The sequence below is a fragment of the Thamnophis elegans genome, chromosome 13, assembly GCF_009769535.1.
Source record: "Thamnophis elegans isolate rThaEle1 chromosome 13, rThaEle1.pri, whole genome shotgun sequence".
NCBI classification, from domain to species: Eukaryota; Metazoa; Chordata; class Lepidosauria; order Squamata; family Colubridae; genus Thamnophis; species Thamnophis elegans.
Window position 1 is genome coordinate 46,273,669 of NC_045553.1, and position 21,277 is coordinate 46,294,945.

Here is a 21,277-nt window from a genome sequence, read left to right on the forward strand (position 1 = left end):
TCGACTTCACAACACATTCGCTTAGCAAACAATAAAGGGGAATATTTGCAGCTCAGGGGTGGGAGAGGAGGGGTCCTTGGTGCTCTCTGAGCTGGGTGGTTTCCTTGCAGACGTTTCACAACCGAACTAGGTAGCATCATCAGTGCTAGGAGTGGGATGGAGGAGGAGGAGGAGGAGGAGGAGGAAGAGGAGGAGGAGGAGGAGGAGGAAGAAGAAGTGGAAGAGGAGGGGGAGATGTGTGGGATCTTTGGTGCTCTCTGAGCTTGGTGGTTTCCTTGCAGACATTTCACCACCCAACTAGGTAGCATCATCAATGCTAGAAGGGAATTAGATTTGCAGGGAGGAGGAAGAGGAGGAGGAGGAGGAGGAGGAGGAGGAGGAAGAAGAAGAGGAAGAGGAGGGGGAGATGTGTGGGATCTTTGGTGCTCTCTGAGCTTGGTGGTTTCCTTGCAGACAATTCACGACCCAACTAGGTAACATCATCAATGCTAGAAGGGAACTAGATTTGCAGGGAGGAGGAGGAGGAGGACTGTAGGGTCCTTAGTAATTTCTGAGCTTGCTTGTTTTCTTGCAGACATTTCATTACCCAACTAGGTAGCATCATCAGTGCTAGAAGGGAGGGAGGTTTGCAGGCAGGAGGAGGAAGAGGAAAAGAAGAAGAAGGAAGAGGAGGAGGAAAGACTGTGGGGTCCTTGGTGCTCTTTCAACTCGCTTGTTTTCTTGCAGACATTTCATTACCCAATGACATAGCATCATCAATGCTAGAAGGGAGTGAGGAGGAGGAGGAGGAGGAGGGGGAGGGGGAGGAAGAGGAAGTCAGATTCTAGTAGTGTCCTGCAAGAGACTGTAAATTCGGTGCACACACACACAGAGAGAGAAATAACTACACCACCTTTCTTTTCACACAGAGTTATAATTCTGCGCGTCCTAATCCACATTCTGGAAATAAAAGTTTGTCAGCTCTTTAACTGGGACGGGCTCATCCCCAAACCTGGAAAAACGAAAGTCCGGCTTCTCCAACTGACCCTTCGTTCCTTCGCCTGGAAAGAATTCGCAAGAAACCTAATTCCATCTGACATGTGTCAGGAAGGAGGAAGTGCAGCGAACGTACAATATAGGGGGGGGGGAACCCTTTCTCTGCTTCTCCTCACCCCTCCCCACAGATGTCCATATCCAAGCGGATAATGGATCAATTGGGAATGTAATCAAATCATAGTGAATCCCTCTCCACCCTCCCCCAAGTGGGTATTTTTGATGGGCAAGTGGTCCTTTATTAAGCCACCCCCCCCCCCAAAAAAAAATAACCACCTCTCACCACGATGCAAAAAAGATGTGGAGACTCTGGAAAGAGTGCAGAGAAGAGCAACAAAGATGATTAGGGGACTGGAGGCTGAAATATATGAAGAACGGTTGCAGGAACTGGGTAGGTCTAATTTAATGAAAAGAAGGACTAGGGGAGACATGATAGCAGCCTTCCAATATCTCAGGGGCTGCCCCAAAGAAGAGGGAGTCAAGCTATTCTCCAAAGCACCTGGGGGCAGGACAAGAAGCAATGGGTGGAAACTAATCAAGGAGAGAAGCAATTGAGAACTAAGGAGAAATTTCCTGACAGTGAGAACAATTAATCAGTGAAACAACTTGCCTCCAGAAGTTGTGAATGCCCCAACACTGGAAGTCTATTAAGAAGAGACTGGGCAGCCATTTATCTAGAATGGTGTAGGGTTTCCTGCTTGAGCGGGAGGTTGGACTAGATGACCTCCAAGGTCCCTTCCAACTCTGGTGTTCTGTTATTGGGTATGTCTAGTTTAATGAAAAGAAGGCTAGGCTTTCCTGTCTAAGCAGAGGGGTTGGACTAGAAGACCTCCAGAGTCTTTTCCAGCTCTGTTGTTCTCAACCTCTAATCCTTGGGAGAAGACCAAGAGCAGAGAGTGAAGAAGACAACGTGCTTCTCCCACCCAGCGCTAATGTCCCCTGGGGATTGCTACAACTATTCTGGCCTTAAAAGGACAAGGATCCATAAACCGTGTCCCTTCTGGATTCCTCTCATATGAGGGGCCTGGCACTCTCCTTCTCTCCCCTCTCCACAGGACACGCCCCCCCCATCCCACCCGCTGTGCCTCTGCTTTCTTTGCACTGCCTAAAGTGTGTGTGTGTGGGGGGGGCATGTGGCAGGGCCAAGCAACCCAATTTTAAATATTTACAGATTTCTCTCCGTGCGGAGAGATTTATAGGCTGCAGGCATCTGGGCTGGTCCTGGAGTAAACAGGAAGGCTGCAGAGAAACCGTTTGCATGTGGGTGGCTTTTAGCATCTTGTGGAACGTGTGTGTGTGTGTGAGAGAGAGAGAGAGAGAGAGAGATAAAGAGAGAGAGAGGTGGGTGGGAGATGGAGAGAATGAGAGAGAGAGAGAAAGAATGAGAGAGGGGGAGAGGGAGAGAGAATGAGAGAGAGAGAATGAGAGAAAATGAGAGAGAGAGAATGAGAGAAAGAATGAGAGAGAGGGAGAGAATGAGAGAGAATGAGAGAAAGAAAGAGAAAGATGAGAGAGAGAGAAAGAATGAGAGGGAGAGAGAATGAAAGAGAGGGAGAGACAATGAGAGGGAGAGAATGAGACTTAGAGAATGAGAAAGAGAGAATGAGAGAGAGGGAGACAGAATTAGAGAGAGAGAATGAGAGACAAAGAGAGGGAGAGAATGAGAGAGAGAGGGGGAGAGGGAGAGAATGAGAGAATGAAAAAGAGAGAGAGGGAGAGAGAATGAGAGAGAGAGGGAGAGAATGAGAGAGTCTGAGAGAATGAGACAGAGGGAGAGAGAATGAGAGAGAGAGAATGAGAGAAAGAAAGAGAGAGAGAAAGAATGAGAGAGGGAGAGAGAATGAGAGAGAGGGAGAGGGAGGGAGGGATGGACATTTCAAAAAAGGAAGATTCAACAATTCAACCCAATGTTTTGGCCAAGGAAAGGACATAATGCCTGGGGATTTCCGTGAAAATTTCCAGCAGACCCACAAGCCTCAGTATGACATCAGCACCTCCACAGATGTTCCAGCTGATGGCGGTGATGGCTTGTTTTGGGGGACGTTCTCCGCTCGCTTCCTGCAGGGAGTTTTATTGGGAAATCTGGCTTTGGTGACTAGTTCAGGGACACAAACTGTGTAGGCGGGGAAAGGAATCAGCCTCTAATGTTTCCAAACTTGGCATTGAATTGGGTTGCCTGGAACTCAAGGCTGTTTCTGGAATTCAGTTGAAGCGACCACCTGGCCATTTAACCATCTACCCGACCAGGTCTTGATTTTGGGAAAACACAGGTAGATGGCCAGGTGATCGCTTTAACTCAATTCCAGAAACGAACCTGAGGTCTTATCTTTTTTTGGGTCCCAAAATATGTACCAGGACGTATTTTCAGGGGTCTGTGCGTGTCGTATTTTTTCCCATGTATGCAAGGCCCACTTCTTCTGCTTGCCCTCTGCAGGGCCGGAGGCTGTTCAATGCACCACCAACACCAACACCACAAGGAAGGGGGATGGAGCTGCCCCACACCAGCTTATCTCAAGGCCCCCACAGCAGAGGTGGGTTTCTACCGGTTCAACTGAGTAGGTAGTAACTCAGCCTGCCATGCCCCTGAACTGGTTCTATTGGCAGCGCCATAGGTGTCTTCTTGTTTTCTTTTGCAAATGAGCATGTTCAGAAGCATTTTTCCAGTACTGAGCATGTGCGCATGGTGCATCCCTGAGCGAACTGACGGTGGCAGTAGCCAGAACCCATCCCTGCCCCACAGCCAGGACACATCCGCGCACCGCTCAGTCTCCGCTGGGGCTGTGAGCAAGCAGAAGAAGTGGGCTGGCGGTCACATTATCTCCTGCCGCACATGGCTTCGGGTGCCACTGCCACGAGGTAGCTGTCGAGGTGTGGATGGCCTGGCTGGAGGGTCCTGCCAATCCTCGATTGTGTGGGGCAGCTCCACCATCACCCAGTCTTGCCTCATGGCCGCAGCATGGCAAGCAACCAGACGGAATGGGTGGTGGGTCAGCTGTGCAGGATCTTAAGTAGGGCTTATTTCACGGGTAGAGCAATGGTGGGATTCATTTTTTTTTTTACTACCGGTTCTGTGGGCATGGCTTGGTGGGCATGGTGTGGTTTGTTGGGCATGGCAGGGGAAGGATACTGTCAAATCTCCATTCCCACCCCACTCCAGGGGAAGGATACTGCAAAATCCCCATTTCCTCCCAATCAGCTGGGACTCAGGAGGCAGAGAACAGATGGGGGCGGGGCCAGCCAGAGGTGGTATTTACCGGTACTCTAAACTACTCAAAATTTCCACTACCGGTTCTCCAGAACCTGTCAGAAACTACTGAATACCACCTTTGGGGTAGAGCTTATATTAGGCACACGTGTAAAAAGCATGTCAGGCAGGGGCGAAATCCAGAAGATTCTGACAGGTTCTGGAGAACGGGTAGTGGAAATTTTGAGTAGTTCAGAGAACTGGCAAATACCCCTTTCTTGCTAGCCCCAGAGTGGGGAGGGAATGGAGACTTTGCAGTATCCTTCCCCTGCCACGCCCACCAAGACACGCCCACAGAACCGGTAGTTAAAAAAAAAAAGAATTTCGCCACTAATGTTAGGGCTTATTTTGGGGATAGGTCTTATTTTCAGGGAAACAGGGTAGTCATTCACAGAGGGGGGAAAAAACAGCTATCGACACCGTGGGACCAAGTAGCTCACGGCTTCAAATATAGGGCGGGAATCCAGATTCGGCCACAGAGAGCAGTTTATGCAAGTTGGGAACGAGAAGTGGAAGATTGCACAAAACGGGTGTCTAATTTTTGCCCTCTGGGTTTTTCAACTTAGCAGTGTGTGTGTTTGTGTGTGTGTGTTTGTGTGTGTGTGTGAGTGCATTTTGGTGCAGGAAGTCGGAAGGGTTTTGAACATGCTTGCAAAAGGGTGTGTGGGTGTGTACAAGGTCTCAAGAGAGACAGAATACAGAGTATTTAGCGTGGGTAGAAGAGGAATCTAAACTCCATCCTAAGGGCTCCTTACTTATGCAGATTAAATTCACGGCCATAAATCAAGGGAGTCCTTGATTTAACAACCACAATTGGAACAGGAATTCCCATCGTTAAGCAAGGCAGCTCTTAAGGGAGCCCGGTTTTACAACCTTTTCACTGCAGCTGTTAAGCCAATCCGCACGATTGTTAAAACGAATCATGCAGTCGTTAAGCGAATCCAGCTCTCCCTCATCCCACTGAACTGGGTGGTCAGAAGCCAACCATAAAACCACGATCGTATAACCGTGAGTTTGCTGCAACTATTGTGAATGCATGCTGGTTGCCAAGAGCCCAAATTTTGATCACGTGACACTGTGTGTGTGGAGAATGGTCGAAAGTATGAGGATTGGTCATAAGTCACTGTTTTCAGTGCCATTGTAATGTTGAATGGTCGCTAAATGAATGGTTATAAATTGAGGACTATCTGTATAGGCAGGGGTGGGGCTTCAAAAATTTTAGCACAAGGTTCTCTGCCCAATTGCTGGGTGGGCAGGGCCACGGTGGGCGTGGCCTATTTGGCCTCCTGCACCATAGAGGGGAAGGGAGCGTTTTTGCTCTCCCCACATTCTGGAGGCTTCCCTTGAGCCTCCGGGAGGGCGAAAACGGCCTCCCTAGGTTCCAGTTTTCAGCCTTCTCGAACTTCCGGTAGGCATGTTTTTGGCTCTCCCCAAGCCTCCTGCATTTACCTGCATCCAAAACGGGCCACATGGGGACTCCTGGGAGGGGCGTGGTGTGGTGGGCGTGGCCAGCCAGGAGTGGGATTTGGGAGTTCTCCGAATTCTACTGCATTTACCTGCATCCAAAAAAGTCCTGCATTTACCTGCATCCAAAACGGGCCACATGGGGACTCCTGGGAGGGGCGTGGTGTGGCGGGCGTGGCCAGCCAGGAGTGGGATTTGGGAGTTCTCCGAATTGTACAGAATCTTAGCTAGAGGTTCTCCCGAACCCTTGCGAAACCCTAGCAGCCTACTCCCGATAGGTGTTTGGCATGAACGTTGCCATATAACCATAATTTCAAGAAGCAACATTATTTTTTCCGGCTTTCCGATTCCCTGGAACACCTCACCGTGTCCCATAGCGATTTTTCCATTTTCCCACCCGTTCAGAAAGATGTGCCAAGTTCAAATGCATGCCCTTTGCGGAGCCGCTGCAGGTTATAGCAAAAGCCACGTTTTTTTTCCAAAGTGCAGAGGGCAACAGGAAACAGAGACTTTAATAGCCTCGTGATTATATTCGCTAATGTTTAACATGGTTGAACTATTCCTGCAGAGAATCGGGACTTACAACGTCCAGAGAACATTCCTTCCTGAGTGAATGTTTAGAAGGCCTCCATCTTTTGGGAAAAGGCCAGGAATTTCGGGAACATCAAGTCTTTGAAAGAACAGAAGTGGCTTGGTATTGTCACTTCTTTAGGGTGAGGGTATGTGGTTATACAATACAATGGCAGAGTTGGAAGGGACCTTGGAGGTCTTCTAGTCCAACCCACTGCCTAGGCAAGAAACCCTATACCGATCCAGACAAATGGCTATCCAACATCTTCTTAAAGACTTGCAGTGTTGGGGCATTCACAACTTCTGGAGGCAAGTTGTTCCACTGATTAATTGTTCTAAGTGTCAGGAAATTCCTCCTCAGTTCTAAGTTGCTTCTCTTCTTGATTGTGGTGGGTGGATGGAGAAACCTGATATCAGAACAGGTAAGCAGGGAATGGCCTGATGAATACTTACCTGGAAAGAGGGAGAGAGAAGGGGTGAGAGAGAGAGAGAGAGAGAGAGAGAGAGAGAGAGAGAGAGAGAGAGAGAGATGATACCAATAGCTCTTAGACTTATATACCACTTCACAGTGCTTTTACAGCCCTCTCTAAGCAGTTTACATAGTCAGCCTCTTGCCCCCAACAATCTGGGTCCTCATTTTACTGACCTCAGAAGAATGGAAGGCTGAGTCAACCTGGAGCCTGGTGAGATTCGAACTGCCAAATTGCAGGCAGCTGGCAATCAGCAGAAAGTAGCCTGCAGTACTGCAATCTAACCACTGGGCCACTACGGCTCTAAGCCTAGCCCTAATTCCAACTCTGATGATAGAAAGATGATGGATGGATGGATGAAGAGAGAGAGAAATATGATAAGAGAGATAGATGATGGATGGATGGAAAGACAGAGTTGGAAGGGTCCTCGAAGGCCATCTAGTTCAACCCCCTCCCCACAAGCAGGGGACCCTACACCATTTCTGACAAATGGCAGTCCATTTGTCCAAACTCTCTGATCAGTTTCCATCCATTATTCCTTGTCTGGTCTTCCAGTGCTTTGGAAAACAGCTTGATCCCCCTCCTCTCTTTGGCAGCCCCACAAATATTGGAAGATGCTATCGTGTCTCCCCTGGTCCTTCTCTTCACTAGACTAGCCAGGCCCAGTTCCTGCAACCATTCATTGTATGTTTTAGCCTCCAGTCCCCCCCAATCATCCTGGTTGCTCTTCTCTGCACTCTTTCTAGAGTCTCTTCTTTTTTATAGTGTGGCGATGACCAAAACTGGATGCCGTACTCGAGGTGTGGTCTTACTAAGGGTGTATATCTGCAGCATGCGTAGAACTGCGTTGCACCACGGTTACTCCCAGCAGAGGCCTTAGGCTAAAAAAATGCAGGCAAGTGTGACCCCCCCTCCAATGCTTTGGAATTTTAACTACCACTCAAGGGACAGTTTCTACACTTCCCGGCACTTCAGCTGGGGTGTGTGAAGGGGCGGGAGGGGGGGGGTCTCTCTTCTCCAGATGAATGGGGCACTGCAGCCGATGCAATGTAAACAGAGGCCGAAAATCTCCCTCCGGATGCTTTTGGACCATTCTTTCACTTTCCCTGCTTTGACTTAGCCCATCCCCCACCCAAATAAGAGGAGTAAAGTTCTACCTCACATCCACTGGCCATCCTCATTCCATGGAGTTGGGAAATCTATTATTTATGTATTAGATTTTATTCCCGCCCAGATTGTTTTATGAGTAACTCAAGGAGGCAGGGAGCATACACAATTCTTTTTCCTCCTCTTATTTCTCCCCCCCACAACAATAACCCTGTAGGGTAGGTTAGGCTGAGCTGCCTTTCATGCCTAATCTAGGACTAGAACTCACTATCTCCTGGTGATTGGCCCAAAGTCATTCAGCTGGCTTTCACTTCTAAAACAGGACTAGAACTCACCATATCCTGGTGATTGGCCCAAAGTGACCCAGTTGGCTTGCATGTCTAAGACAAAACTAGAACTCACTGTCCCCTGGTGATTGGCACAAAGTCACCCAGTTGGCTTTCATACCTAAGACGAAACTAGAACTCACTGTCCCCCTGGTGATTGGCCCAAAGTCACCCAGTTGGCTTTCATACCTAAGACGAAACTAGAACTCACTGTCCCCTGGTGATTGGCCCAAAGTCACCCACTTGGCTTTCATACCTAAGACAAAACTAGAACTCACTCTCCCCTGGCGATTGGCCCAAAGTCACCCAGTTGGCTTTCATACCTAAGACCAAACTAGAACTCACTGTCTCCTGGCGATTGGCCCGAAATCACCCAGTTGGCTTTCATAACTAAGACAAAAACTACAACTCACTGTCTCCTGGCGATTGGCCCAAGGTCACCCAGTTGGCTTTCATACCTAAGACAAAACTAGAACTCACTGTCTCCTGGCGATTGGCCCAAAGTCACCCAGTTGGCTTTCATACCTAAGACAAAACTAGAACTCACTGTCTCCTGGTGATTGGCCCAAAGTCACCCAGTTGGCTTTCATACCTAAGACAAAAACTACAACTCACTGTCTCCTGGCGATTGGCCCAAGGTTATCTAGCTGGTATTCATGCCTAAAGGGAGGACAAGGACTCCCTCACCTTTCCAGGTGACACCCTTCATCTACCTGTCTTTTCACTGGAGGGTGCCTGATTGTCTGTGTGTTTGTGTGCAAGATGCTAATCAAGGGATTGGTTACCTCTGCCTAGATTGCTGGCTGGGAACCACAGGCATTGTAGTCTCCACACCTCTGCCTAGCACAAGGTCAGGGAATTTCAGCCCAGTCCTGAGCAGCCGGAATCGGCTTCAGGTGTTTTTACCTGGAAGTAGGGCGTAGGATTTTCCCAAAAGCAAAAAAGTTTATTCTTTTCCACTCACAGCCAGCCTTTCCACTACAGCTTTCCATGCCTTAAGTAAGAGAAGTAGGAATTCACTGCTTACACTCAGAGGAAGGGCTCCATCTGCGTGCAGTGAGCAAATAAACAGGGATAAGGATGGCTAGCTGATTGTTGTATTTTCCAACTGTCACTCTTGTGTTTCATAGAGCAGCTTAACGGGGAAAATGTCCTCTATCTAGATGGCTCTCTTGAAAAATGCCTTTTAAAAAAAATTCTTATCATCTCTTCCAGGAAACGAAGGAAGGAGGAGAAACAAACGACAATACTCAAGTAATTGACGATTCGTCACGGGGCAGCTGATTCCCAACATTGCAATTGTGGTTAAGAGTATTCAGTCCTTAACACAGTTTAACCAGTGGTGGGATTCAGCCAGTTCGCTCCACTTCGGGAGAACCGGTTGTTAACTTTCTGAGCAGTTTGTGGAACTGGTTGTTGGGAGAAATCGTTCGGGCAGATAACCGGTTGTTAAATTATTTGAATCCCACCACTGGGTTTAACCCAGGGGTGAAATACAGCAGGTTCTGGAGAACTGGTAGAGGAAATTTTAAGTAGTTCAGAGAACCAGCACATTCCACCTCTGGTCGGCCCCAGAGTGGTGTGGGAATGGGGATTTTGCAATATCCTTCCCCTGGAATGATGAAGCAATGGAGATTTTGCAGTATCCTTCCCCCAGGATTGAGGAGGGAATGGGGATTTTGCAGTATCCTTCCCCTGGAGTGGGGAGGGAATGGGGATTTTGCAGTATCCTTTCCCTGGAGTGGGGAGGGAATGGAGATTTTGCTGTATCCTTCCCCTGGAGTGGTGAAGTAATGGAGATTATGCAGTATCCTTCCCCTGGAGTGGGGAGGGAATGGAGATTTTGCAATATCCTTCCCACAGGAGTGAGGAAGGAATGGGGATTTTGCAGTATCCTCCCCCTGGAGTATGATGGGAATGGAGATTTTGCCATATCCTTCCCCTGGAGTGGTGAAGGAATGGAGATTTTGCAGTATCCTTTCCCTGAAGTGAGGAGGGAATGGGGATTTTACAGTATCCTTTCCCTGGAGTGGGGAGGGAATGGAGATTTTGCAATATCCTTCCCACAGGAGTGAGGAAGGAATGGGGATTTTGCAGTATCCTCCCCCTGGAGTATGATGGGAATGGAGATTTTGCCATATCCTTCCCCTGGAGTGGTGAAGGAATGGAGATTTTGCAGTATCCTTTCCCTGAAGTGAGGAGGGAATGGGGATTTTACAGTATCCTTTCCCTGGAGTGGGGAGGGAATGGGGATTTTACAGTATCCTTCTCCTGGAATGGGGAGGGAATGGGGATTTTGCAGTATCCTTCCCCTGGCACGTCCACCAAGCCAGGCCCACAGAACCAGTGGTAAAAAAAATCAAATTTCAACAATGGTTTATCCATGTCAGAAAAAGTGTTTTCTATCCTTCCAGGCCCTTCTTCCTGCCTGCTCCGTATTCTTCTCATCCCCTTGCAGGATTCTCTGTAGGTGTCCCTCACCCCCGAGTAGCTTTCCCTGTTGGATTCCCTAGGATGCTTCAGGCCCAAAATCAAAGAGGCTTCGAAGCTGTGGAATTCGAGAGAGTTGTGTGTGCAAAATGGAGGCGGGGGTGAGGAATGGAAATATGAAACATCTGGAAAGGCGAGACGTTCCCCAGTTCTCCCCAAAGGTACCCTCCCCCTTTTTTTTGATCTCTCTGCTGAAAGTCAAGATTCAGAGTGTTTGCTCCTGCTTGACTAAAGGCCTTATAGATGTAGTGGTATTGAACTACGATGCTGGAGAAGACTCCTGCATTGAGTCCCTTGGACTGCAAGGCCATCCAACCGGTCAGTCCTAGAGGAGATCAACCCTGACTGCTCTTTAGAAGGCCAGATCTTGAAGAGGAAACTCTGGTGCTGGAGAAGACTCCTGTAAGTCCCTTGGACTGCAAGGCCATCCAACCGGTCAGTCCTAGAGGAGATCAACCTTGACTCCTCTTTAGAAGGCCAGATCTTGAAGAGGAAACTCTGGTGCTGGAGAAGACTCCTGTAAGTCCCTTGGACTGCAAGGCCATCCAACCGGTCAGTCCTAGTGGAGATCAACCCTGACTGCTCTTTAGAAGGCCAGATCCTGAAGAGGAAACTCTGGTGCTGGAGAAGACTCCTGCATTGAGTCCCTTGGACTGCAAGGCCATCCAACCGGTCAGTCCTAGAGGAGATCAACCCTGACTGCTGTTTAGAGGGCCAGATCCTGGAGAGGAAACTCAAGTACTTTGGCCACCTAATGAGAAGGAAGAAGGACTCCCTGGAGAAGAGCCTCATGCTGGGAACGATGGAGAGCAAAAGAAGAAGAAGGGGACAACAGAGAAGGAGGTGGCTGGATGGAGTCACTGAAGCAATAGGTGTGAGCTTAAATGGACTCCAGAGGATGGTAGAGGACAGGGAGGCCTGGAGGAACGTTGTCCATGGGGTCGCGATGGGTCAGACATGACTTTGCAACTAACAACAGCAACAGACGTAGTGGAGAACTGTTGTGGTTACCAGATCTTCAGAAGCCCCATTCCATCTCTGATTTGGCCATGTTCTCTAGGACAGTTGAGAAGAACATAACTGCTATCCATCACAACCTGTCTCAAGAATATTGTCTTCTACATAGTTTGGACTTCAAATCCCAGAATTCCTAGCTTGGATGGACACGCTAGAGATGGAATGAATGGAAATACAACACAGGGTAATAGGGCCACCTTATACCCTTTGATAGCATGGTTAGAAAAGGGGCCAATTTATCTGCACCATATAGCAAGGTTCTCCTCTTACAATGACCAATTTATGCTAGTATTTTTGATGTAGTCTTTATCCTAATTGGCTCCGCAGCCATAGGGACTAGCTGCTTTTGGGCTAGTTTCACCATCCCTTGGTACCTGTCCTCTTATAAGTTAATTCCTGGGTATGTTGGAGGGACGAGGGACGAACCATCACCTACATTCTCCTCCAGTATTCATAATGCATCACAGGAGGTGCAAATGGCATATGATTTTTTTCCCTAAAGATCGCCTTCATCAAGAATTGGGTCCTTCCTTCCTTTTTCTTTCCTTCCTTCCTTCCATCCATCCATCCATCCATCCATTCATCCATTTTTTCTTCCACTTTCCTTCCTTCCACTTTCCTTCCTTCCTTCCAAAACAACAATTTATTATTATAGTCTTAGACCAGCGACTAGAACAAATAAAAGCACTCTGTATATACTCTTAAAACTTCTAGTATAAAATAATAATAAGTAACAACTAAAATCTATAATAAAATCCAGTATCATAGTCTGGTTTCTCTTCAGATCATGTAAATCTTTCACCATTTTCTTCCATATTTCTTCTTTCCTTCCATTTTCCTTCCTTCATCCCTCCATCCCTTCCATTTTCCTTCCTTCCTTCCTCCCTCCCTCCCTTCCCCTCCTACTTTAGAAGTTGCTTTTCCTTCCTTCCTTCCTTCCTTCCTTCCTCCCTCCCTCCCTCCCTCCCTCCCCCCTTCCCCCTCTCCTACTTTAGAAGTTGCTTTGCAGGTAACAAAAAATGAGAAACCCTTCCGGCTGACATTCAAGACCCCCCACCCCTTTCTGTAAAGAAAAAGTAAGTGCGGGGGAGGGGAAGGGTAGAGGCCAGGGCACATCAAAGTTTGCCCTGACACAAATTCTTCCTGAATAGTAATTTCTTCACATTTTGCTACTTAGTAAGTTCTCACCAAGATCCTCCTCCCCCCCACTTCCTCCTCCTCCTCCCCCCCAAAAGGACCTTTGTTCTTGGCTCCAAAAAACAGAAGTCAACTCTTGGTTAAGTCTAAAAAAACGGATCCGCAAATGTCGTATCTGAGCCCACTTTCGCCTGAACTGGGTGTGTTCCCAGGCACTTCGTTCTTAGTCGCAACAACATCTGGCCAGAGGCTGAGGCCATAAAAAAGTAAAGAAAAAACCTCAGGGCTTAAGAGTTACTGCAGAATATTTTCACATGAGGCTGAAGAACAAGGAAAAGAGGAAGAAAAAGCAACCATGGGATTCCTTAGGAGTTGCTCAGATGAACAGAGTTGGAAGGGACCCTGTAGGTCATCTAGTCTAACCCCCCCCCCCCGCTCAAGCAGGAGACCCTACACCATTTCTGACCAATGGCAGTCCAGTCTCTTCTTGAGAGCTTCCAATGATGAAGCTCCCACAACTTCCGAAGGCAACTTCTGCTCCATTGGTTGATTGTTCTCACTGTCAGAATATTCTTCCTTATCTCCAGGTTGAATCTCTCCTTGTTCAGTTTCCATTATTCCTTCTCTGGCCTTTAGGTGCCTTGGAAAACAGCTTGATCCCCTCCTCTCTGTGGCAGCCCCTCAAATATTGGAAGACTGCCCTCCTGTCTTCCCTGGTCCTTCTCTTCCCCAGACTAGCCAGGCCCAGTTCCTGCAACCATTCATCGGATGTTTTAGCCTGCAGTCCCCTAATCATCCTGGTTGCTCTTCTCTGCCCTCTTTCCAGAGTCTCAACATCTGTTTTTGTAGTGTGCCAGTTGCCAAGCACCTGAATTTTGATCATATGACCACAGAGATGCTTCAACAGTCGTAAGTGTGAAAAACAACCCCAAATCACTTTTTTTCAGTGCTGTTGTAACTCCAAATGGACTGTTTTAACTTGAGGACTACAGATACTCATATATTCAAGCAGGGGTCACGTTTATCTTAGCAAAAGTGGGGAGAATTAATACCACTCTATAATGCCTTAATAAGGCCAAACCTACAATACTGCATCCAGTTTTGGTCACCACACTATAAAAAAGATGTTGAGACTCTAGAAAGAGTGCAGAGAAGAGCAAGAAAGAGGATTAGGGGACTGGATGCTAAAACATATGAAGAACGGTTGCAGGAACTGGGCATGGCTAGTCTAGGGAAGAGAAGGACCAGGGGAGACAGGATACCCATGTTCCAATATTTGAGGGGCTGCCACAAAGAAGAGGGAGTGAAGTTATTCTCCAAAGCATCTGAAGGCCAGAGAAGGAAGAATGGATGGAAACTGACCAAGGAGAGATTCAACCTGGAAATAAGGAGGAACTTTCTGACAGTGAGAACAATCAACCCATGGAACAGAAGTTGCCCTTGGAAGTTGTGGGAGCTTCATCCCTGGAGGCTTTCAAGAAGAGGCTGGACTTCCCTCTGTCAGAAATGATGTTCGGGCTCCTGCTTGAGCGGGGGGTTGGACTAGATGACCTACAAGATCCCTTCCAACTCTGTTAATCTGTTAAAGATAAATGTTGAGTTTAGTTGCAATGTGCTTTTCCATAATGGTTTACAGACTTTCTGCCTTACTGAGAAAGTCGGGATTTTTAAGCAAATACACTCAAGAGAAGGCCGTGCGTTACTTCTTAAACTTGCACAAAGAGTGAGCGTGCCTCGCTGGGTTTGAAGCCTTACTAATTGACACGAGGAATAACGGATGGAAACTGACCAAGGAGAGATTCAACCTGGAAATAAGGAGGAATTTCCTGACAGTGAGAACAATCCACCAATGGAAACAGAAGTTGCCTTCGGAAGTTGAGGGAGCTTCATCCCTGGAGGCTTTCAAGAAAAGACTGGACTGCCCTTGGTCAGAAATGGTGTTAGGGTCTCCTGCTTGGGTGGGGGGTTGGACTAGATGACCTCTAAGGTCCCTTCCAATTCTGTTAAGTCTGTCTGAGTGAGAACAGCCCTGCTCTTTAAGGAAAGACCACCAAGGGAAGGCCTCTAGGTCTTAGTAGGACTTCATTCAGAGAGCTGGCCCCATAAGCGACACTTCTGGGATCTTGATAGATGACCCCATTGAACTGAAGAAACCAGAAGCAGCATGCAAATTTCGGGCTGGGCCCAATAAGCCTATTGCCCAAGAGTGGTTTATGGCTTTCACGATTCCCAGAGTCCAGGCCAGCTATCTCGGCTTCTGCTTGTGGTTACCGCAACATGTGACTCAATTTAATTAGGCAGCTGTAGCTCCAGGCCACTCCCAAGTCCTAAAAACTGCCTGATGTCCCAACTTTTAAGCAGAACACAAGATATGGGAGCCATGTGGAGGAATTCTTTTAAAATATTTTTTGGGGGGAGGGGGGAGGGGGCTGAAAAACAAAAGGAAACTTTTGAAGTCCGGGAGCCCTGCTTGTGAAGCCGACTGCAAGGGGGGTGGGGGAGAATGCTGGGATCTAAGCAGAGTTGAAGATGCAATTTTGGAAGAACCCTGGAGGCTGGGGAAGGAGGAGGGGGAGGAGGGGGAGGAAGAGGAGGAGGAGGAGATAGAGAAAAAAGACTGTGGGCTCCTTGATATTCTCTGAGCTGGATTATTTTCTTATAGATGTTTCACTATCCAACTAGGTAACACCATCAGTGTTAGAAGGGAGTGGGGTGTGAAGAGAGGAGGAGGAGGAGGAGGAGGAGGAGGAGGAGGAGGAGGAGGAGGAGGAGGAGGAGGAGGAGGAGGAGGAGGAGGAGGAGGAGGAGAGAAAAAAGACTGAGATCCTTGATAGTCTCTGAGCTGGATTATTTTCTTACAGACGTTTCATTCCCCAACTAGGTAACATCATCAGTATTAAGAAGGGAGTGGGGTGGCAGAGAGGAGGAGGGGGAGGAGGAGGAGGAGGAGGAGGAGGAGATAGAGAAAAAAGACTGTGGGCTCCTTGATAGTCTCTGAACTGGATTATTTTCTTATAGATGTTTCACCAACTAGGTAACACCATCAGTGTTAGAAGGGAGTGGGGTGTGAAGAGAGGAGGAGGAGGAGGAGGAGGAGGAGGAGGAGGAGGAGGAGGAGGAGGAGGAGGAGGAGGAGGAGGAGGAGGAGGAGGAGGAGGAGGAGGAGGAGAAAAAGACTGTGGGATCCTTGATAGTCTCTGAGCTGGATTATTTTCTTAGAGATGTCTCATTACCCAACTAGGTAACATCATCAGTGTTAGAAGGGAGTGGGGTGTGCAGAGAGGAGGAGGAGGAGGAGGAGGAGGGAGGGAGGGAGGGAGGGAGGAGAAAAAGAACTGTGGGGTCCTTGGTGCTCTCTGAGTCTGGTTGCCTTCCTGCAGACATTTCATTACCAAACTAGGTAACATTATCAGTACTCAAAATCAATGCTACGAACCTCATCCCTTCTAGCGCTGATGATGCTACTCAGCTGGGTAATGAAATGTCTCCAAGAAACCAGCCAAGTGCAGAGAGCACCAAGGACCCCAGAATAATGTGTGAAATAGATAGGCCAAAAAATTAAAAAAATAAATAATATGCTAAAAGAAGAGGGGTTTGGTGATTACGAATCCCACTTGGGTTTTCTAAATGTGGATGGAGTTTAACAGGAAGCATGAATACACTGCTAGACTCAAAAAGAGGGGCGTGAAAATATCTACAGACCCTTCGCATCCTGGACATAATTGTTTCAACTCCTACCCTTAAAATGACAATATAGAGCCTGGCACACCAAGATAACAGACACAAGGAGAGTTTTTTCCCCGAATGCCATCACTCTGCTAAACAAATAATTCCCTCCCCACTGTCAAACTAATTCCTAAGGCTGCATTAATATTCCTATTAGTCTTCTCATGGTTCCTATTCACCCATCACCTCCCACTTATGAATGCAGGACTGTAACTTTGATTCTTGTATCCTTACCACTTATATTGATATTGATGGTTTCCTGATCGCTTACAGCAGTGTTTCTCAACCTTGGCAACTTGAAGATGTCGCGGACTTCAACTCCCAGAATTCCCCAGCCAGCATCGCTGGCTGGGGAATTCTGGGAGTTGAAGTCCGCGACATCTTCAAGTTGCCAAGGTTGAGAAACACTGGCTTACAGTATTTGTACCCTGTGACTATCATTAAGTGTTGTACTCTTATGATTCTTGACGAATGCATTTTATTTTTTCTTTGTGCACCCTGAGAGCATCTGCACCAAAGACAAATTCCTTCTGTGTCCAAGCCCCACTTGGCCAATAAAGAAATTCTACGAGAAATACGGGGAAATAAACACGGCTAAAGTCGATCTGCAAACTTCCACCGGCTCTTTTGATGCCAAGCGCGCCAAGGAGATCAGAGCAACTTTCGCTTTTCTGAAGGAAAGCCCCTCCCCTCCCCACTCCCCTCCCCTCCCCCTTCCTCTCCCACGTCTGGAAGTTCCCATTTGTGCAAAAGGCGCCCCCCCCCCCAGCCTTTCCATCCCTCTTTCCCAGCCGCCGACTCTCCGCAAGCTGCATCGCGGGGCCTCGAACCAAACCAGCGGGGGTGCAAAATCCGACTCCGGAGTCTATCGTTCCTAGGGCAAAGTCGAGAGAGCCCCGTCCCCCCCCCCGCCCCCGAAGGCCAAACGGAAGGAGAAACCAGGTTTTATTTAAAAACCCCGGGTGCTTTGCAGCCCAGCTCGTCTCTTTCAGCCCCGAGCCTACCTTGCAGGGTTCTTAGGTGCATCGCCCGCCAGAGGAGAAAACGACCCCAGTCTGGATCTATCGTACTTAGCTGATCAAAGCAGCTCCCCCCCCCCACCGCCATTACCGGAGAGTAAAAGGCTTCCTCGCGACGGAGAGAGAGGGGTAGAGGAGGTTCAGAGGAAGGGGAGGTAGCCGCCTTCTTCCCAATGGCTCCTCGCTTCTTGAATGGGACCCCTTCAGTCCCCCGGCCCGGGAGTCTGGGACCTCCTCCAGCCCCCACTTCCCAGCCCCGACGGCTCCTCGTTTCGTGACTGGGTCCCCTCCAGTCCTTCCCTCCCCCAGGGTAGCTGGGACACCTCCAGCCCCCCCCTTCCCAGCCCCAGATGGCTCCCCGTTTTCTGAATGGGACCCCTCCAGTCCTTCCCCCCCCCAGGGCGTCTGGGACCCCCTCCAGCCCCCCCTCCCAGCCCCAGATGGCTCCCCGTTTCCTGAATGGGACCCTTCCAGTTCTCACCCCCCCAGGGCGCCTGGGACCCCCTCCAGCCCCCCCCCCAGCCCCAGATGGCTCCCCGTTTCCTGAATGGGACCCCTCGAGTCCTTCTCCCCCCCCCCGGGCGCCTGGGACCCCTCCAGCCCCCCCTCCCAGCCCCAGATGGCTCCCCGTTTCCTGAATGGGCCCCCTCCAGCCTCTCCCTCCCTCCTCCCCCGAGGGAAGGGAACCTCTCTACCCCACCCCCCCTTTCCAGCCCCGGACGGCGCCCCCGCACCTGCTTGAAGTCGGCGGCCAGGGTGACGAGGGTCCCGTCGCTTTTGCGGAGCTCCAGGCTGACGCTGTCGGCGCCGCTGTCCCCCTGCAGGCTCTCCTCCGTCACCCGCCCGTCGGGGAGCCGCACTCGCACCCGCAGCTCCGACGGCGCCCCCGCCGCCCCGCTCGGCCCCGACAGCAGCAGCAGCAGCAGCCAGCAGAGGAGCGGGGCGGGCAGCCGGCCGTCCCCGCCGGCCCGAGAGCTCATCCCCGGCCGGCTCGACGGCCAGAGACGGGACTCGGACGCTGCTCCGGCCGAGAACAAAACTTTTCCCGAAGTTGCTGGCTGCTGCTGCCGCCGCCGCCGCCGCCGCCGGGGCTGGGCGGGAGGGCGTGCCGCTCTGGGGACCCGCCCGGGCTGCGGAGGAGACCCGCCTCCTTCGGCTGGCAGCTGCGGGGGCTCCCCCCGGCCCCCTTCCCGGGACGCCCCCAACCCCCTTCCCCTCGCCCCGCTTCGGCCCGTCACTTCCTCCGCTCGCTCGGCCCCGCGGAGAGCAGCCTTAAAGCGGCAGGCAGGCAGGCAGGCAGGCGACCCTCGGGCGGGCCGGAGAGAGGGGGCTGCATGGGCTCCCCCCACCCCCACGCCCCAGCTGGAGAAGAGCCGCCCTCGCCGCACGGGGAGGAGGGAGGGGAGGGGAGTAGCGGAGTGGGGAGGGGAGGGGACGGGGGCTTCCCACGTGGCGCTCTGGCGGCCTGGAGCTCGGGGGGTGGGCTTTGCAGGGGGGGCTTTCCCCAGGTGTCCCCCCCCCCGGCTTGGATTGCTCGGCGTCCCGGTTTTGACTGGCGAGCGCAGCCCCCCCCCCCCCGCGTGCCTGGAAAAGGGGGGAGGATTTACTTATTTATTTATGTCTTTATGTATGTATATGTATGTATGTATGTATGCATTTATTTACTTATGTATGTCTTTATGTATCTATGTATGTAATATATGTATGTATGCATGCATTTTCTTATTTATTTATGTCTATGTATGTATGTATGTATTTACTTACATATTTATTTATTTATGTCTTCATGTATCTATCTATGTATGTAATATATGTATGTATGTATGTATTTATTTATGTCTATGTATGTATGTATTTACTTACTTATTTACTTATTCATTTATGTCTTCATGTAGCTATCTATGTATGTATGTATGTATGTATGTATGTATGTTTGTATGTATGCATTTATTTCTTTATTTATTTACTTATTTATGTCTTCATGTATGTATGTACGTATGCATTTATTTCTTTATTTACTTGTTTATGACTTTATGTATATATGTATTTACTTATTTACGTATGTATGTATGTATCTATTTATTTACTTATTTATTTATGTCTTTATATATCTATGAATGTATGCATTTATTTATTTACTTGTCTGTAAATAAATGGCTAACTGGGAGCTAAAAGGAGAACTGGTCCATTGCTTTCTCTGCCTGCCGTGAATGTTAAGAAACAGAAGTGGACCAACTTCAACCGGACCAGTTTGGCTCCGAAAAAGAGGAGTAGATGAACTGGGAAAAAGGAATGGACTTTCAGCTACAGATTTGTCCTGCTGCTTCCAAGAAGTGCCTGGGGGCACAAAGCTTGCTCTCTGCAGAGAACAGAAAGAGGGATCCTCCTGGGAGCCCAAACATCTTGTTCCATGACACCCTTTTTCATACTTGGTTAGCATTGATAGAAGGTTTGATGAGTCTTCCTCACCAGCAGGATGCTGGTTGTCTGATGGATTCTGCTATCCTAACCATCTAGCTAAGGGTAAAGGTTCCCCTCGCACATATGCGCTAGTCATTCTCGACTCTAGGGGGCGGTGCTCATCTCTGTTGAAAAGCCGAAGAGCCAGCGCTGTCCGAAGATGTCTCCCTGGTCCTGTGGCCGGCATGACTCAACGGCGAAGGCGCACTGAACGCTGTTCCCTTCCCACCAAAGGTGGTTCCTATTCTTCTACTTGCATTTTTTACGTGCTTTCAAACTGCTTGGTTGACAGAAGCTTGGACAAGTAACGGGAGCTCACTCCGTTACGTGGCGCTAGGGATTCGAACCATCGAACTGCCAACCTTTCCGATCGACAAGCTCAGCATCTCAGCCCCTGAGCCACCGCGTAATCTCACTTCTTGTGCTGGGCTTAAAAAACAGCAACAGGCCACAAGAGAAGCCGAGCCTTTGTCCAAGGAATGTGTTTCTTTTCCAAAAAGGAAGGATGAGGATGGGGAGCCAAGTGCAAGAGAGCTGTGGATCAGTGGCAGAGCAGATACTCCAGGATCTCAGCAGGATCTTTCTTCTGAGAAGATGGCCGCATTGTCAAGGGACAGAGATCCTCAGCTTTTGGAGGAAGGTCCTAACCAGATTTTTTTTTCCTTTTGGCATCTCAACTCATACCCATAGCCCTTAGACCTACAGTATATACCTCTTCATAGTGCTTTCCAGCCCTCTCTAAGCGGTTTACAGAGTCAGCCTCTTGCCCCCCAACAATCTCAGTCCTCATTTGACCCACCTCGTAAGGAGGGAAGGCTTAGTCAACTTTGAACTGGTCAGAATTGAACTCCTGGCTGTAGGCAGTTAGCCTGCAATATTGCATTCTAACTACTGAGGAAGGAAGGAAGGAAATAGCAATAGTGCTTAGACTTAATACTGCTTTACAGCCCTCTCTAAGCGGTTTACAGAGTCAGCCTCTTGCCCCCGACAATCTGGGTCCTCATTTGACCCACCTCGGAAGGATGGAAGGCTGAGTCAACTTTGAACTGGTCAGGATCAAACTCCTGGCTATGGGCAGAGTTATCCTGCAATACTGCATTCTAACCACTGGGAAGGGGAAGAATGGGAAGGGAAAGAAGGAAGGTCCTCATTTGACACACCTCAGAAGGAGGGAAGGCTGAGTCAACTTTGAGCCTGGTGAGATTCGAACTGCTG

At 49.3% G+C, this 21,277-nt stretch overlaps 1 protein-coding gene across 1 annotated transcript in view; it reads right to left on the reverse strand.

Moving 5' to 3' along the window:
* OAF (out at first homolog) overlaps positions 1 to 18,970 on the reverse strand; it is a 32,038-nt gene extending 13,068 nt beyond the window's left edge. Inside the window, exon 1 of the mRNA XM_032229308.1 lies at positions 18,337 to 18,970. Within this exon, the coding sequence (XP_032085199.1) occupies positions 18,337 to 18,582 (246 nt within the window). The 5' untranslated portion in view covers positions 18,583 to 18,970. The remainder of the gene's footprint in view (positions 1 to 18,336) is intronic.
* Positions 18,971 to 21,277: the final 2,307 nt, after the last annotated feature.